The sequence below is a fragment of the Meles meles genome, chromosome 6, assembly GCF_922984935.1.
Source record: "Meles meles chromosome 6, mMelMel3.1 paternal haplotype, whole genome shotgun sequence".
NCBI classification, from domain to species: domain Eukaryota; kingdom Metazoa; phylum Chordata; class Mammalia; order Carnivora; family Mustelidae; genus Meles; species Meles meles.
In genome coordinates, this window is record NC_060071.1 from 148364590 (window position 1) to 148381200 (window position 16611).

Here is a 16611-nt window from a genome sequence, read left to right on the forward strand (position 1 = left end):
AGTGAGGAGAGTCTTTGGCTGCGCGGATGGCGTTTTCATCAGGTTTTGGTCAGGGTGTCAGAGCAGGCGTCGTGGTGGTCTGGATCTGAGAGTGCCGGGAGCGGCGCTCGGAGCTGGCATCAGGCGGGCTTCCCCTTGGCACGAGACTTAGAGGCTTCGGCCTGTTCTAGATCTGCCCCAGTGTGACCGGGCAGGCAGCCGTTGCTGTCTTACAGATGACATGGAGAAGGGGAGTGAGTTGTCCGGGCAGGTAATAAGGTGGCGACAGAGGCGGGCTCCCGGGCACGGCCTGTGAGCACCGCAGTGTGGCGTTGCCAGGTGGCTGGGCCCTTGTGTTCCCAGGAGCTCCCAGCTCAGTGCCGTGGTTGGACGGGGTTCCGGGCCGTGTTATCAGAGAGCTGGGGACACAGTGCCTGGGGACATGTGTGCGCCGTATTCTTCAGCGTGGATCCAGTATCGTAAATCCGAGGTGTCCAGAAGGTGACACTTGATCTGGGTCTTGAAAGGTGCGCAGGAGTCGGGGAAATGGGAGGGAGGCTCTCAGGCTGGAGAAAACCGCTTGGCACGTGGAGGGGCGTTGGGTGGCCAGGCGCGACCCAGGTCAGCGTGCAGGCCTCAAAGACACCGGGGTCAGAGCGGACGGATGCGTTGGAGCCAGACTGTGAATGCCCTGTCATACTGGGAAATTTGGGTCTGGCGCTGGAGGCTGTAAGGGTGGTTCTGGGCTTTTAATCAAGGGAATGAGTGTGTCAGGCGTGTCCTTAGCGCGCTCGCCGGCACTTGCGGAATGTGGATCGGCCTGAGGGGAGAGTGGCACAGGTAGCAAGGCCAGTGAGGAGGCCAGCGCCTGTGCGGGAGAGCTGGTGGACGGCAGCAGCGGCCCTGTCCGTCCCGGCGACAGACCTCGGTCTCCCTTCCTTGTGCCCACGTGGGCTGCTTCCGTCGCTCCCCCTCGAGAGAGAGACGTGGCAGCAGTAGCTGGCCTGCACGCGCTAAGGCAATGCGGGCATGTGGCGCATGAGGACGCAGAGGCCTGGGGAGGCGGCAGAGGGACCGGGTGGCGCGGACCGCCCCTGGCCCAGGAGCTGTGCTCTAGGCGGGGCTTGCCGCGAGTGAGAGGCCGTCCGGGTCCAGCCTGAGATGGAGTGTTTCCCAGAAGGGAGAGCGGGTGAAGGCCCGGAGTAGGAAGGATGGGGCGATGGGGGGGTCAGGAGAGCCGAGGGAGGCCCGTGTCCCTGGGGAGGGTGGTGCGGAGGGCGGCCGTGAGACCCGAGCACTGCGCCACTGAGGGTGGAGGGGGCAGGAGCACGAGGCGGTCAGGTTGGTGTTTCTGCAAATTCCCGTGGCTGCTGCTTGGAGATGGGTCGGTTTCCGGCTGTCACTTACCCGTTGGGGAAGACTGGGGAAGGGGCAGGTGTAGAGTGGAGGGGAAGATCGGAGTTCCAGTCTGTCCTTGACAAGCTGCAGAGGCCGATGAATGTTGGATACGTGGACCCTGGAGCCCAGGGGTAAAAATTCGGGATTTTGGCGTGTAACTAGTCATCCCCTCCCGGAGATGAGACGGAAGGTCTGGGGCACTGACCATACTCCAGGACTCTGCACGGCTCGTCACCGGGCCTTCAGAGAGCCACTTCCCACATTCCACTTAGAGACTCAGCCCCGTGGCTCAGAAAGCAGAGCCTTGAGCCCGAACGCCTCCTGCTCTTTCCCTCCACCCCTCCTCACCTGGAAAGCCGGAGGAGAGCATCACCCACCTGAAAGAGGGGAGGAGAGGTGTTGAGCCCCAGGCTGGGACAGCGAGCCCTTGGGGGATGCTCAGCAGAGTTTGCGGCTGGAGGGGAAGCAGGCGGCCCCGGGGGGTGGGGAAGGGCTTCTTGGAAGGGGGAGGCAGTAAGTTTCCAGCACAAACCAGGCAGAGAATGAGTGTGTGCAGAGCAGAAGACGGGGAACAGCTTATCACGTGGGTCACACGTGTGTCTTCCTCCGAGCGCTTCTCTCACGGTGTCCGTTGCACACACGTGTACACGTGCACACACGCCCGGTACCGGTTCTCCCACCGTTTCCTCCCTTCTCCGGGCTGCTGGCCGGTGAAAAGATAACCGATGTTTGCACGGGGAGATGGATGGGTGGAATGGAATTAGAGAGTCTAGAAATCCACCTGATGTTAAAGATAGATGAAAATTTCTATCTGGGTGTCAAGTATATCTTAAAAAGTGATTTTTTCCCCTCTCCATTAACTAAAAAAATTTTTAAAAATTATTTTAATGATTGTTATAGATGTACAAAGAAGATGGGAAAAGCCCCAGTGCTCACTCCTAACTTACTGTCTTTGTAGTTTTTACGTTTTTAATGAGGTGAGCCTGGTGGGTTCACACACTCCGTCAGAGACCCTCCTCCCCGCTGGCCAGTGGACTTCAGGGGGGGCCGTGCTATCTTCAGGCCCTGCTGCCAGGTGTCCCTGTCATGCCCCAGGGCCTGGCTGTTGAACCGGCTCAGTCCAGAAGGAAGGAAGTACCTGGTCCTTTCCAGCCTCCCCAGGGGAGTGACACCCATGGGTCCCTGGTCTCCTCCCTCCATCTCTCTCAGTGGGTCCTCGGTGTGTCTAGCATTCTGTGTGTGCCCGTGGAGTGGCCCTTCATTCTGCAAGCTCCAGGGAAAGGAGAGTCCCCAGCCGGTCAGCATTCAGCTTCCCGTGAAGGACCCCAAAGGCTCACTCGTTACTGCTGGTGGTTATGATGCACTGTGGAGGGGGGGGGATTATAAAGGGACAGTTTCTAGATGATGAGGAACTCAGACTTGTTTTTGTAGAAATTCTCATTATTTCAGGGTTGTATCCATAGAATATTAACTTTGGAGGATTTTCAAGTGTGTTTTGATTGTTGGGGAAGATGTAAGATCTAAGACGCACTGGTCATCGTGGCTTCTTCCACTACTGACACAGAATGAGAGACCCTCTGTCCTTGACTTTGTTTCCCGTCGTGGGCTGGGAGGCCAGGGCCATCACGCCGGGTGGGTTGGCATCTCCTGCTGTCTGAAGGGCTCCCGGGGAGCCAAGGCCGGCCTCGGCCAGCCCAAGGCTGCATCTTCTTGCTCCTTCCTGGCACCCAGTGCCCCCAGGGGTGGGCAAAGCCAGGCTCAGCTTTGCAGTCTTCTGTCCAGTTCTGGGACAAAAGAGTGGTTATGGGCATTTAGTTTTGTTTCGTTGTTACTTTTTTTAATCAAAGGAAGGAAAGGAGCTCATAATGCTCTATTTCTCAGAGTTTTAGCCTTGATAAGACATTTGATGCTCCTTTCTACGGCTTTGAAATACCCTTTTCTCACACTTCCTGAGGGAAGCCGCTCTCTTTAAATGGGTTCACAGAAGCAGAGCCCTAGTCCTGCGTTTTGCTTGTGGCTGCACTCTGGCTTCCGCCCCCAGCTGCTGTGGTTTTTGATTGTTCGCTTCAGTATTTTCGTCATAGACTAATACCTGCATTATCAAATGCATACCCACTGCCCCTGAAATAAATTTTTCCTGCTTGTCGTGTTGTTAGTAGTAGAAAAGAATAAAAGGCACCCGGGTAGCTTAGTCATTTAAGGGTCTCACTCTTGGTTTCAGCTCAGTTCATGATCTCAGGGTTGTGAGATCGAGCCCCGCGTTGGGCTCTGTGCTCAGTGTGGAGTCTGCCTGAGATTCTCTCTCCCTGTCACTCTGCCCTTCTCCCCCCCAAAATAAAAAATAAAAAGACAACTAAGTGCTTTAGAAAATGTTGTCCTAGCAGTGACACTTCAACACAATTATAGATTTATTTTTGTTCTTGCTTCCTTTTTATTGATTATAGTTAAATCTTGTCTCTTGATGCCGTTGGTGATGGTAGTTTCAGTGTTTGATTTGTGCTGGAGCTGTACCAGCAAAGGGAAGGTTTCTCCGGAGTCGGGGTGGGGATCGTGCGGGGCCGCAGGTGGGGGCTGGCAGGGGCTGGTGACGAGTGTGGGTGTGGGAGCGGCTCTGTGACACGCGGAAACGGTGAGCCCACCTCCAGGTTCAGTGTCTGGTTTTCACAAAAGTGATTATAGAAATTGGCTCCAAGCATTTTGGAATTTGACTCTTTAATGGAAGCCCAGTGCCCAAGCCAGGGGACCTCATAGAGACCGTCTTAACCGCTGAACCACCTGGCCACCTGCCTGCCCTCTTCCCCCTCCCTGAGCTCCTGCCCCGCTTCATCCCCCCTGCCGGTTTTCTGGAAGTGGGTTCACACTCCCCTCCTTTCCCAGTCATTGTCCCTGGGCTTCTCTGCAGCCAGGGAGCCCCGCTTGCCCCTCTCATTGGTCCCTCAGACTCACGCCCTGTGCTCTTCAAAGGAGGCCTCCCTGCTTCTGCTCTGCCTACCTCAGCCCTGCTGGGGTCACTGCCCCCCTCTGACTTTCACTTCGTGGGGTAGACTGAGCCAACCTCAGAGAGTCCATCACAGGACACGGAGGGTCGTTGCCATGCTGCTGAGCTCCTGGTCTGTGGTGATCACTGAGCCTTAGCTCCTTCCTTGCCTCATGGGACTTTGGGGTCATGTCCTTGGATGTTCCTTCTGCCCACCTGATTTTTGTCCTGCCCCCTCTTGAGTGGAGCGTCCCCTGTCCTCTTCGTCCACACTGCACCTTCCTCGGGGATCTTAGGAGGTCACAGATCTGGCTCTCACTCTTCTCAGCTGGTGTCCTCGTCTCCTCTGCCTACTCCATGAGGACACTTGGGCTTCTCCCCAGCATAATCCCTCCCCCGGCCTTCCTGCGTGTGGCAGGCGCTTGAGCTCCAGGCCCAGGAGAACCCACAGGCCCCTTCCCCGCCCCTCCCCCGCTCACCGCAGCCTAAGCCATCGTTGACAGCCCATCTTGCCATGCTACCACCGGTCATTTTCTGTCCTCAACAATGTCACAGCCTCTTAACTGGTTCCTCCCCACCTGCCCCACCTCCCATCTTCTACTCTCTATCTTCTGCCAAGGGGGATTCCTCTTTCTTCTGTCGCTTCCCCTTTCAGAAGTCTTTGCTCCCCGACCACAGCCACACCGCCAGTGGAAAGACAGTGCGAGCCACGTGTGCGGCCGCACACTTCCTAACAGCACGGGAAATAAGCAAAAAGTGGGTGAAATTAAGATTTTGTTTTCTCTAAGTACCCAGATATTCTCTCAACATATATGTAATATGAAACGATGAGTGGGATTGTTGCCGTAGTTGTTCACATCTTCAGAATCCAGTGTGTTCTTACACACAGCACATCTCACTTCAGGCGCAAATCAAGTGCTCAGAGCTGTGGGATCGGTGGCCCAGGGCTTCAGGGTCACGGCCCAGAGCTGCTTAGCCTGAGACATGGCTGTCCTGAGCCCCAGCTCACAATCCCGGACCTCGTTCCCTGCCCCTGCTTGGGTGCTCCAGCCAAAACAGGTGCTGTGTGTGTCTCCGCATCCGCCCGGACGGCTCTGTCCTGGCCACTCCCCACACAGTCTTTCCCTGCACCCCCCTTCCCTCAGAGGCCACGCTTCCGCTGAGGCGGTTTTGTTCCCGTGCGTCCGGATCACAGACCCACCGGTACTGGAGAAGTCAAGCTTAACAGGGGCGCCCCGTTACTTAACATGGGGCATTGAGATTCTCCACCTTTCTTACGAGATATTTTCAGCAACAGAAATACACCTTTACGGTATAGGTATTGGGCTTATATTTACTGAATACAGTGTCCAGGTGTTTGTTTCTTGAGTAGAAAGATGGGCGTGAAATGCTTTCTTTCCTCTTCTTCTTTTTGTTAAATCCAAACCGGATAACCAGAGTCGTTTACATTCGGTGACTGTCAGCTAGCTGGCCCTAGAGTTGTGCCTCCTGCCCTGGCCCAGGGTCTGAGGCGGGCTCGTCCTGTTCCTGGGAGCCAGTGTGAGTGGCCCCGGCCTTGGTCACTGTCTGTCAGTGGCGCAGGGTGGCAGCCCCGCCTCGCCCAGCCCGTCCCGCCTGCTCTGGCTCCCTTCTTTCTCTGGGCTGCCCAGGGCTGGGTTTGCTCCTGCCTCAGCGCCTCGTGGCTGTGGCTCCCTCTGTGAGGTGCTTTTCCCCACGTGCCCTTGGCCTACCCGCTGCGGCTGTCCGCCCGCTCAGCTAGCCTGTGCCGCCCAAGAAGGAGCCTCGCTAGGCTCTCCCGTCTGAGATCGAAGGCGCTTCGCCCTCCTCCCCGTCAGCACTGTGCCTTCTGCCCCTGGTCTGGTTTCCTCCACAGCTCTTGTCACCCTCAGGTCTTACAGATTTTACTATCTTCTCCTCCCACTTGGATGCGAATGCCGTCTGTTCTAATCAGTGCTGTATCAGGGCCCGGCATCGATGCCCTTAGAAGGAATGCCGGAACGATCCACGGGCGAGCGGGCGGGCGAGCCGCTGAGCGAGTGAGCGAGCCGGGCTGCGGGCGGGCGTCCTGGCCTTTCCGAGCTTGCGTTTCCTGGTGGCGATATGCTGGTCAGATCTGCCTTCCTCCCTCGGGGGAAGCGGTGCTCTTACCCTGCTGATGCGAGTATCGTTGTTCTGCCCCCCGTGGGAGGCAGTCTGGCCGTACCCGTCAAGATTAAAACGTAGGTGCCTTTTGCCCCAGCTGTGTGGCTGGGAATTCATCCCGTGGCGAACTCGTACAGGCGAGAACTGCCGTGTGTGCTCCGGGAATGGCCGGCGGTGGGGACTTCAAGACAGATGACCGTGTTTCCCTCGGTGCGAGTGAATGCTGTGCCGCGTTAGAGAGAACAGGGAAGCGGTCTTGATACGCGTGCGGAAGCCGTTCGGATGCGGGACCGAGTGAGAGAGCAGCCGGGCGCCGGCGCGTCGGCTCTAGCGTGAAGCAAGGAGGGCGGATGGATTTGTCCCCGTGTTTGCCTTGTCCGCGGGCAAGATGATCTGGAGAGCGAAACCGGAAGCTTCGTGCTGGTGACTCTGGGGACAGGTGAACTGGAATGGAGAAAACGGACGCGAGTGAGCTCTGCACGCTTCTGTGTAAGTGAGAACAGATCGCCCACTCAGAGCAGAAGCTGGCCTTGCAGGGTCCTGTCGAGGGTGAAGAACACATGTGCGGAGCCACTTGCCCAGGGCCCGGGATGCGGAGTCAGGCCTCCGACGGGAGGTCAGCCCCGCTGTCCCCGCGTGTGTGCCGCGTGCCCCAGCCCCATAGGAGCCCCGGGGAGCGCCCCTCGAGGCCGATGTTTTGGGCACGCTGGAGCGCATGACCTGCCGGGGAGAGCCCCTCCGCGTCTGAGCCGGTCCCGGCGCCTGGCCTGCCGGCGTCCGTGGCTGCCTGGCCTGCCGTGCCGGATTCCCAGGTGCCCGGCTCGGGTGTCTGGCCGGAAGTTGCATGCATGTATCTGTTTACAGTTGTCTCCATGCACCTGTTTAGTAGGGAATGAAGTGTCTATGTGTGTTCTGTCCCAGTGACGTTTGCTGCGACGACAGTGTTGTCATTCTTTGTCTTCGCGCCTCCCGCGTGGGGAACAGTACCCTGTCTACTTGACGGGATTGCAGTTTCGGAGTCTAATGGAACTGTTTTTGTTGTATCTCTTTCCGCCAAAAACAAAATTTTCTCTTAAGCATTGCGCTGGAAGTTTCGATGTCCGTCCTTAAAAATTTCCACACAGGATCGCGTGGCCGTGGTGTTCTGTTGACAAGACCACAGTCTGTGTGGTTGCGGACACGTGTGAGGGGCAGGAACCGAGAGCCATGGTGTTGCCAGCGTGAGGTAGCTCTGGGGCCGCCTGACCAGGCCGCCCCCGACACAGGAGAGCCACGGTGGCCCAAGGCCAACCGGGTAGCCTGGGCCCGGCGGGGACAGCACAGTCTGACGGATGGGGGCAGCCCCCACAGGAGGAGAGCCCCGTTCTGACCTCTTAAGGGTGAAGCAGTGAAGGCCTCGGAAACCCTGCCGGCGTGGGGTGCTGGGCTTTTAGGTTGTTGGCGTTGGTGTAGGTAGGAGGGCAAGGAGGCAGGGGATGAGAACATCGGCTGTGTCCCCAAGGCCAGCTCGTGTGTCTCTGTTGACTTCAGAGGCCGGCGGTGCCCCCACGGGGCAGTCGGCTGTGTCACCTGCAGCCCGGTCCCTGTGTGCCATGGGGGCCGGCGTCCCTTCTCATCCCTGCCAGGGGCCCTGCTCACCGCACGGGGTGTCCCTTCTTCTCCCTGCCCGGGGCCTGCTATTCTGCACCTTACTCAGTCCGTCTTTGGAAAAAAAAACGAGTGATTTCATGTTCTTTGCTTTTCTGTGAAGACGCACACGCTCAGCACAGCTGTGCAAAGCCAGGGGAGTTGTGGGTAGTGCGGGCCGGGGGTTTACGTCGGTGCCCCAAGGCTCCGGCCCAGGGTCCCAGCCAGGGAGGGGAAGTGGTCGTGTTTAACTGACCCTGAGGCACCCAGTTCCCAGGCAGCTGGCGGCGGAGAGGGTTTGGCAGGAGGCATTTCCAAAAACTTGGGAGTCTTGGGAACTTCTGGTTGGCTTCTGGTGATGTGCTTTGGGACCCGGCAGCCTGGAGCAGGGCATCCCGTGAGGACCCGCTGTGCCAGTGAGCCCCACAGCAAGGGCTGCGAGCAGGGACGCACGCGTGTTGTGCCTTCGGGTGCTTTTTACTTTGGCCTTTTGCTGTTTCGGTTTTAAAGACAAGACTCCCGTGCCTGTGAGAGGAACAGAAATTAGCATGGCGTGGCAGTGATTAGGCCCATCCTCCCGAGTAAATCGTCTTTTTATTTTGTTAAACACCACGAAGAAGCTTCGGAGGAACTGCTTTTTAGGATGCTCGCAGGACAGCGAGTCTGAGCTGGCAAGTTTGCGGGAAGCCAGCAGGTGCGCTGCTGCCAGGGGCTGCGCGTTGACACCCACCCCCACCCCCACCCCCGGAGCGGCCGGAGCAGAGGCAGGTGTAGGGGACTTAGGTGCTGCTGAAACGCGGAGAGGCCTCTGAGGGAGGGCGCTGGTGTAGGTGCCAGGAAGCACGGACTCAGACGCTCCTGGCGTGAGGAGAAGGAGGAGGCCCCGGGGGCCGGCCTCTCATCGGTGTGGCCCAGCGCCTGGGACGGTGTCTGGCACGTGGTAGGCTCTCAGCAGTGTGTGTTGAATGACTGACTCCGTCAGCGAAAGCCGGTGGCCTCACACCCAAGTGCAGTTCTAGAAAGTAGTTCTACAAGGGGCCCCGGTGCTCTTCGCTGGCTTGGCTGACCGCGGGATAGTGTGCAGTGCCTGGATGGACCCTTCCCTTCTCGCCGAGAAGCAGACGAGTTTCTTGCTGGAAAAGTCCACCCTTAAAGCTTCTCCATTGTGATAACTTGTTCTCCTTTGTCTTCACAGAGACTAATAGACAAGTCACGCGTAACCTGTGTCAAATGGGTTCCCGGTTCGGAAAGCCTTTTCCTAGTAGCGCACGCGAGTGGGAGCATGTACTTGTATAACGTGGAGCACGCTTGTGGCACCACAGCCCCCCACTACCAGCTTCTGAAGCAGGGCGAGAGCTTCGCCGTGCATACTTGCAAGAGCAAATCCACGAGGAACCCTCTCCTTAAGTGGACCGTGGGCGAGGGGGCCCTCAACGAGTTTGCTTTCTCCCCAGATGGCAAGTTCTTGGCCTGCGTGAGCCAGGACGGGTTTCTGCGGGTGTTCAACTTTGACTCGGTGGAGTTGCACGGCACAATGCGGAGCTACTTCGGAGGCCTGCTGTGCGTGTGCTGGAGCCCGGACGGCAAGTACATCGTGACGGGCGGCGAGGACGACCTGGTGACCGTCTGGGCCTTCGGAGACTGCCGGGTGATCGCCCGAGGCCACGGGCACAAGTCGTGGGTCAGTGTGGTGGCGTTCGACCCCTACACCACTAGCGTGGAAGAGAGCGACCCCATGGAGTTCAGCGGCAGTGACGAGGACTTCCAGGACCTCCTTCATTTCGGCCGCGACCGGGCCAACAGTACACAGTCCCGGCTGTCCAAACGGAACTCTGCCGAGAGCCGCCCCGTCAGCGTGACGTACCGGTTCGGCTCGGTGGGCCAGGACACGCAGCTCTGCCTCTGGGACCTCACGGAAGACATCCTTTTCCCCCACCAGCCCCTCTCGAGAGCAAGGACACACACCAATGTCATGAACGCCACGAGCCCTCCTGCCGGCAGCACGGGGAACAGCGTCACGACGCCCGGCAGCTCCGCGCCCCCGCCCCTGCCCCGCTCCAACAGCCTCCCCCACTCCACCGTGTCCAGTGCCGGCAGCAAGAGCAGCGTGGCCGACGGCGCCGTCGCTTCTGGGGTCAGCAAGTTCGCGACGCTCTCCCTGCACGACCGGAAGGACAGGCACCACGAGAAAGACCACAAGCGAAACCACAGCATGGGACACATATCTAGCAAGAGCAGCGACAAACTGAACCTGGTTACTAAAACCAAAACGGACCCAGCTAAAACCCTGGGGACGCCCCTGTGTCCTCGGATGGAAGACGTCCCCTTGTTAGAGCCGCTCATCTGTAAAAAGATAGCGCATGAAAGACTGACTGTGTTAATCTTTCTTGAAGACTGTCTAGTCACTGCTTGTCAGGAGGGATTTATTTGCACATGGGGAAGGCCTGGTAAAGTGGTAAGTTTTAATCCTTAATGCTGCGCCAGATCTAGAACTCGAGTAGGTAGAGATTTTTTCCTTGCGGGAGGGGTGGGGTGTACAATGAATGTGAATGGCACTTCTTACTCTTAATGTAAATCTAAATGCATCAGAGCCATAATTTTGGATACTGCATGCCATGTAATTCTGAATCATTTGATAATTCAACTTAGAACGTTTAAAAAAAAAATATAATCAAACTAATTGCCAGCCAAGTCAGTCACCCTCCTGGGAGTATATAGAGTCCCAAGGTTAGCGCTCCTGTATTAGACTATTTCGACTTTAGGAAAATCATGACAGTGTGGGGAAACAATGACTTTAAAATGCTAAAATTAAAACTTCTGCTTTAACTGGAATATTTTTGCTTAACTACTCAATTAGAATGTTGTACACCTGATCAGAGTGTGTGTTCAGTATGGACGGCCATAATTGTCATTTCTAGTCCAGTTTTTATCTTAATCATAAAATGTTTAGGAATCTATGAAATTTAACTTTAGGAACAAAGCATTCAGCAGGGTTGATTGATATTATTTTTACATTGTTCTGGCAATCCACAGAAAGAGAAGAGCCTTAATTTTTAAAACCCATTTTAGTCATTTTATGACAATTAAAATTGTTTAATAAACATCTTTTTTCAAAGAAGCAGTTTGTAGCACTTTGATTGAGGTTCGGTGCACTAAAATCCCCTCGTTCCCGGAGCCTGGCCAGCTCCCGGGAGCCGTGGGCTGAGGACGGGCGCCAGCAGCAGGTGTCGCGGGGGGCGGGGGGGATGTGTGGGGTGGGGGGCTCTTGCCACGTGAGCCAAGACGTTTTCCGTTGGATGCGCTTTGCTTATGTTTTTTTCCAAGGGAAAGGAGGTTTTGGTTCCTTCTGCAATTTTCTGTGGGTTTTTTGTTGTTGCTGATGTTGGTTTTGGTCAAAAAGCCCAACTGTAGGCCCTGCACAGTTTGGTCTTGTTTTGTAAAGTCTGACAGACACCGCCCCCCACCCCAGGTTCCGAGTGCTTCCCGAGGGGACCCCGCCCAGGGGGAGGCACGGAGGGCCAGTTGCCCCCTCGCATTACTGGGTGGCTGTCGTGATCCCGCCCGCTCGGGCTCTGGCCTCACCGGCTTCCGGCTGGACTGTCCGTCCGTCCCGTGTTTCCCCCCCCCCCCCTCCCGGCACTGGGGCGTGGCCGCCTGAGCCCGCCCGGCTGGATGCCGAGCTGCTTCCAGGGGGCCAGTGGCTGCGCGGGGAGTTTCAGAGTCCAGTTTCAACGGGGAAGGAGCTGGTTCTTTGACCTACGTATTTTATGTCAAGATGGTGATTATCTTATTTGTTAACTTAACTTTGGTTATTCTGGTTTGTTTTCTGTTCTGCACACCTTTGTCGTGAAACCCAGAGACGCTGATCGTTCACACCCGTTTGAGTAGTGGATGCGATTCAGCAAAGAGGACACGCGCTCTGGGCTTGGAGCCGGAGCTCTGTGTGCCGGAGCGCAGCCCGCAGCCCCCTGGGAGGCCGGACCCCACTTTCCTGGGCCTGATTCCCGCCCCCCCCCCAACCCCCAGCTCACTTTCCACCCGCCCCTTCCACGGGAGGGCCTTCTGTTCCGATCGCGGTGTTCGAGGTCGCGGTGTTCCGAAGTGCGCCGGCCTTCCAGGTGCACCCCGCCCCCCCGTTTATGCATGACGTCATGGGTGTATGTTCATGTTCTGTTTACTCTTAAGTTGTTGTGGTCCTTTGTTCCTAAATGTTAACCGGCAGCAAAGACAGCCGTGCTTGTGGACTGTTCACCTTTGGAGGCTAAACTGGGACGTCGGATGGAGAGAATCAGAACCAGGCACCCCAGGTGCAATTTTATGTACCGACTTAGGTTTAGAAATTTCAGTTCAGATGCTTCTGAGGCCTTGAGTACGCAGTTTCAGAGTTCAGGACTGAGTGGCCCGGCAGAGTGGCCCGTCCCAGGTAAGTAGCGTTTACCGGGAAGCTTCTTGGGACCGTTGGGCTCTGAGCACAGCTCCCTGCGTTGCCGGCGGGGAAGCCGCGGTGCGCCCTGGGCCGGGGGCTTTCTGGCCGCTTTCACCCTTTGGCGCCCTCCGCTGCGCGCGGCCACACGGGCGCTCGGGGGCACCGGGGGCCTTACCGAGGGGGAGTCAGTCGGGGGGGGGAGAGGCAAGAGGAATTATTGTTCCCTCCCAAGCGAGCTCTGAGATGTGCTGACGGAAGCCCGTGGTGTCACTACTCCCCGCTCGCTCCCACCCCGGTGTTTGAAACCGTGGTCCTGGCACACTTTGGGGTTTGGGGCTTGGTCTGTGGTGGTCTCCCAGTTCCTGCTGGCGATCGTATCCTGAACGACTGTCCGTCCTGCTCTGGGGCCCGTTGCTGGGGGTGAGTTGCTGCACAGGGTCGTGCGGCCCTTCTGACACCCGCCCCCTTTCTTCGCCAGCCGCTGAGCCACTGTCCCACTGTCAGGAGGACAGAACCCAAGGTGTCCTCCAAGACCCAGCCAAGAGCGGCCTGGAGCTGCCCGCAGCTTGAGGAGAGGCGGGCGGGGCCCCCTCCCCGGGACTGGCTTCCGACGGCGTGTGCTGCCCCAGCGGGCGGGGGGTCTTGGTCTCAGGTACAGAAGGCCCAGGGCTGGGTGGCTTCCATGGCAGCCTTGAGCACATCTGGGGAGCGCTTTTCGAGTTTTCTAGTTTCCTCACCGAACTTTGAGCTTCATGGAAACTGTTTAGTGTTTTCGCTTCAGCGTTATCCTGAGCAAGAGCAGCTTTAATCGCCTCACCCCTGGGATGAGTTAGCGCTGGCTGGAGAGGCTGCTCCTCGGCCGCCACAGCCGTCTGCCACGCGCCCAGGGAAGCCACAGACCGCAGGGCTCTCGACCCCCACTCCCTCCTGCCCTCCTGGCCTGCGTGCAGGGACCCCAGCCCTGCTCTGACATTCTTCTCTTCCTCAGGGGCCGGGAGACTAAAGTCCCTGAGAGGGCCGGACAGGGAAGCCTTTGGAAAACTCTGCCTTGTTTTTTTTTGTTTGTTTTTTTAAGATTTTATTTATTAGGCAGAAATCACAAGCAGACAGAGAAAAGGGGAAGCAGGCTCCCTGCTGAGTAGAGAGCCCAACGCAGGGCTCGATCCCAGAACCCTGGGATCACGACCTGAGCTGAAGGCAGAGGCTTAACCCACTGAGCCACCCGGCGCCCAACCCTGCCTTCTTTTAAGAGCAAATGTGTAAGAGGGAGTAGACAGACTCTTGACAAATAATCGGTACCTTTGGGTTCTAAGTTCACTTAAATAGTGGTAAAGAATCTTAATTCTGTCTTTTGTGCTGATTGAACCTTCTAGAGCATTTTGGAAGTGTTCTGTGAGCCATTGCCTTGGGACTGCGGATACATAACTAGGACAGGACCGGGGAGGAGAGGCAGACAGAAGTAAGCTATTACCAGCATTACTGCCCTGGCCGCTCCGGAGCCGCTAGCAAGAGAACGTCGGGAAACTGCACCGTCTTTGTGGACGCGCATACGTCCCAGTGGGACTCAGGTGCCTGCTCCACTGTTGGCCTAACACCCAAGTCCTGGCTGGCAAGTTGCCCAGGCCCCCCACTTGCCCCACTCCCCGTGGTGCATCTTGAATTTTGAAGGCCCCGTCAAGTGTTGAGTTGGCGTGGAAATTGGTGACGCTGCTTTGTCAGAGTCTGGACCTGCGTACGGGGCTCCCTCACCTCCGGCCTTGGCAGGGAGGTGCTCGGTTTTTTGGTGGGGAAGGTCCAGGTGTGAGGGGAAAGGCCGCAGGGCCAGGGAGGGCTGGAGAAGGAATCCTTTGGGAAACCCCGATGGCGTTCGTGTGCCTGACGGTGCGAGGAGGACCTAGAAGCAGAGTCCCCTGGCTTTTCCGGGAGAGACACGGAGCACAGCGTCCCTTCTGTGCTCCAGGGCTCGGCGGACGCCAGCCAGCCCATGGCCCCGATCGACTTCCTGGTGCTGCTGGGCGTGTCCGCTGTCGGGCTTCCCTTCCACAGCGGGGCCCCTGCACGTGGGCTGTGGGCCTGATGAGTGACTGGCGGTGCCAGCCAAGCCGGGAACACCGCAGGGACCGGGCGCGGAAGGCGGTCCCTGTCCGGCATGCCTGTCATGGTGGGCTGCCGGGGACTGTCGTCTGTTCGGGTCCTCAAGGGACTCAGCTCCGTGACCACCCCAGGGATGGCCCATGAGTGCGGACAGCGGTCGGGAGAGCGGAGTCCGGGGCTCGTATTGAAAAGCACTTGTGTTCAGAGCCCAAGTTCAAAGCTGTGTGAGAATGCCCAGTCCCCCCACCCCCGGTATTAACTCTGATTCGTTGCTGCTCCTGTTATGTGACTTGGTGTTCTCACATGCCGCCCCCCAGTTTGAGTATAAAAGGAAGAGTTTCCTGCCTTTTTTATTTCCGTGCGCCTGAGTTTATTACAGACTGCCGTGTTAGGTGACCTTGTGTAAAATTGTACGATTATTTACCTTTAATGAAAGTCAAAGGTAGAATAAGGTATTTCCTTTTTTACGTTTTCACCTAATTTCCTGATGAATAAATTTGATAAAGAGCCTTCCTAACATGAAATGTTGATAAATTACGGTATTAGTTACAATATGTTACAGTAATTACTGCAGCTTTAATATCAGTAATTTAATTACTGTATAATTAATAACTGTAATCGTTAATTTAGCATTTTAAGAAAATCATGTTTCTGTTTCACTGTCTTGGTTTTTGGCTTTTGTCACTGTCACGGCTCGAGATTCGCGCGCGTGTGTCTGGGCGGGAGGGCTGCGGCCCTGTGTGCGTGGACGAGCACTGAACGAGCAGGGGAAGTGTGCAAGCGCACGGTTTGCGGCTGGCCATTTCCCAGCTGGGCTTCACCACAGTCTCCATGAGCCAAAAAAGAAAACTTCTAAATGCTGTAAAATTACGGGCTTTGTTAGCATTTATAGAGCAAGTAGCCACGAATTTCTGCCTCCTGTTGCCAGCTCGGAGTTCCTTGTAATGAGACATGCAGTTTGTGGGATCAGAGGCACTGACCGTTGCGTGTGGCCCTCGTCTCCCTGACTCCTGGCCGGGCGGGGGCAGCTGGTGGCCCTGCGGCTGAGCCTGGCGGAGGCCCTGTGAACCGCAGGGGCGACACTCGGAAGGCGCCCTGGCTGCCAGCTGGCCCCGGGACCCTGCACACCCAGCGGCCACCCAGCCGGCAGGCTTCCGTGGGGACCTCTTTCCCTGGGCAGGCGGGCTGGGGCGAGAGGGTCCTTGCCCTCCTCCTGGTCTTGAATGGTGTGCGGGCCGAGCTGGCGGCGTGGTCAGTGCGGGGAGGTCCAGCGGTCTGGTCCCCTGCAGAAAGGGCCGGTGAGGGAAGGCCCATTGAGGGTGCCAAGAGTTGGCCACTCACATTGTCCTGCTCCGAAGGGTCCCTTCCCTCTCCACGGTGCCCTGATGTCGGCGACCCTGAACGCCTCAAGGCCAGGAGCTCCACCGAGATCTGCAAGTTCCCTGGAGGCTGTGAGAGGCGAACATGGGGCCGAGGCCCCGGTCAGGCCCTGGTGCTCCCAACTTGACGTGAGACATCTGAGCCTGGGGCTCGGGGCTGCCAGGGCCTCAGGAAGCGGCTCCAGAGGCTGGACCCCAGCATCTTGCTGACGGGGCCGGCCTCCCGAGCTTCGGGTGCAAGTGTGTGCCCTTGGCCTCTGCCGCCAGGCTGCCGCAGCAGAGGACACGGCCTCGGCCTCCGCCCTCACGCGGGCGCCTCGGATCTCCGGGAGCGGGAGCCGTGGGGTTTTCCCGAGTGCCGAGTGGATTTTCAGCCCGTACTTGTTAGGTCAACAGCAAGTTTAAAAAGCTACACACAACACCTCATCTTTTCAAAATAGTTTGTGCCTTGCGAAAAGACTCCAGGCCCGTCTTCCGCGGGTGGCTGCCTGTGAAACTGCCGAGTCTGGACCACGGGGTCCCGAAAGGGTCGGAGCCGCCGGAGGCGCTCAGCCCGTCCCCTCCTCTAGTGTCGGTGGCCTCCAGACTGG

General features: G+C 57.5%; 1 protein-coding gene across 10 annotated transcripts in view; it reads left to right on the forward strand.

Moving 5' to 3' along the window:
- The window catches only part of WDR20 (WD repeat domain 20), a 67612-nt gene that overhangs the window by 46491 nt on the left and 4510 nt on the right, over positions 1-16611 (forward strand). For 3 of the 10 annotated variants that reach the window (XM_046008931.1, XM_046008930.1, XM_046008934.1), the window contains one exon: positions 9318-10577. The exons of 3 other annotated variants lie outside the window; for them this stretch is intronic. In XM_046008931.1, the coding sequence (XP_045864887.1) occupies positions 9318-10577 (1260 nt within the window). Of the gene's footprint in view, positions 1-6854; positions 6986-9317; positions 10578-11979; positions 12173-16611 lie in introns of those variants that run through there. 4 more of the 10 variants (XM_046008932.1, XM_046008935.1, XM_046008939.1 and 1 more) reach the window with 4 other exon arrangements.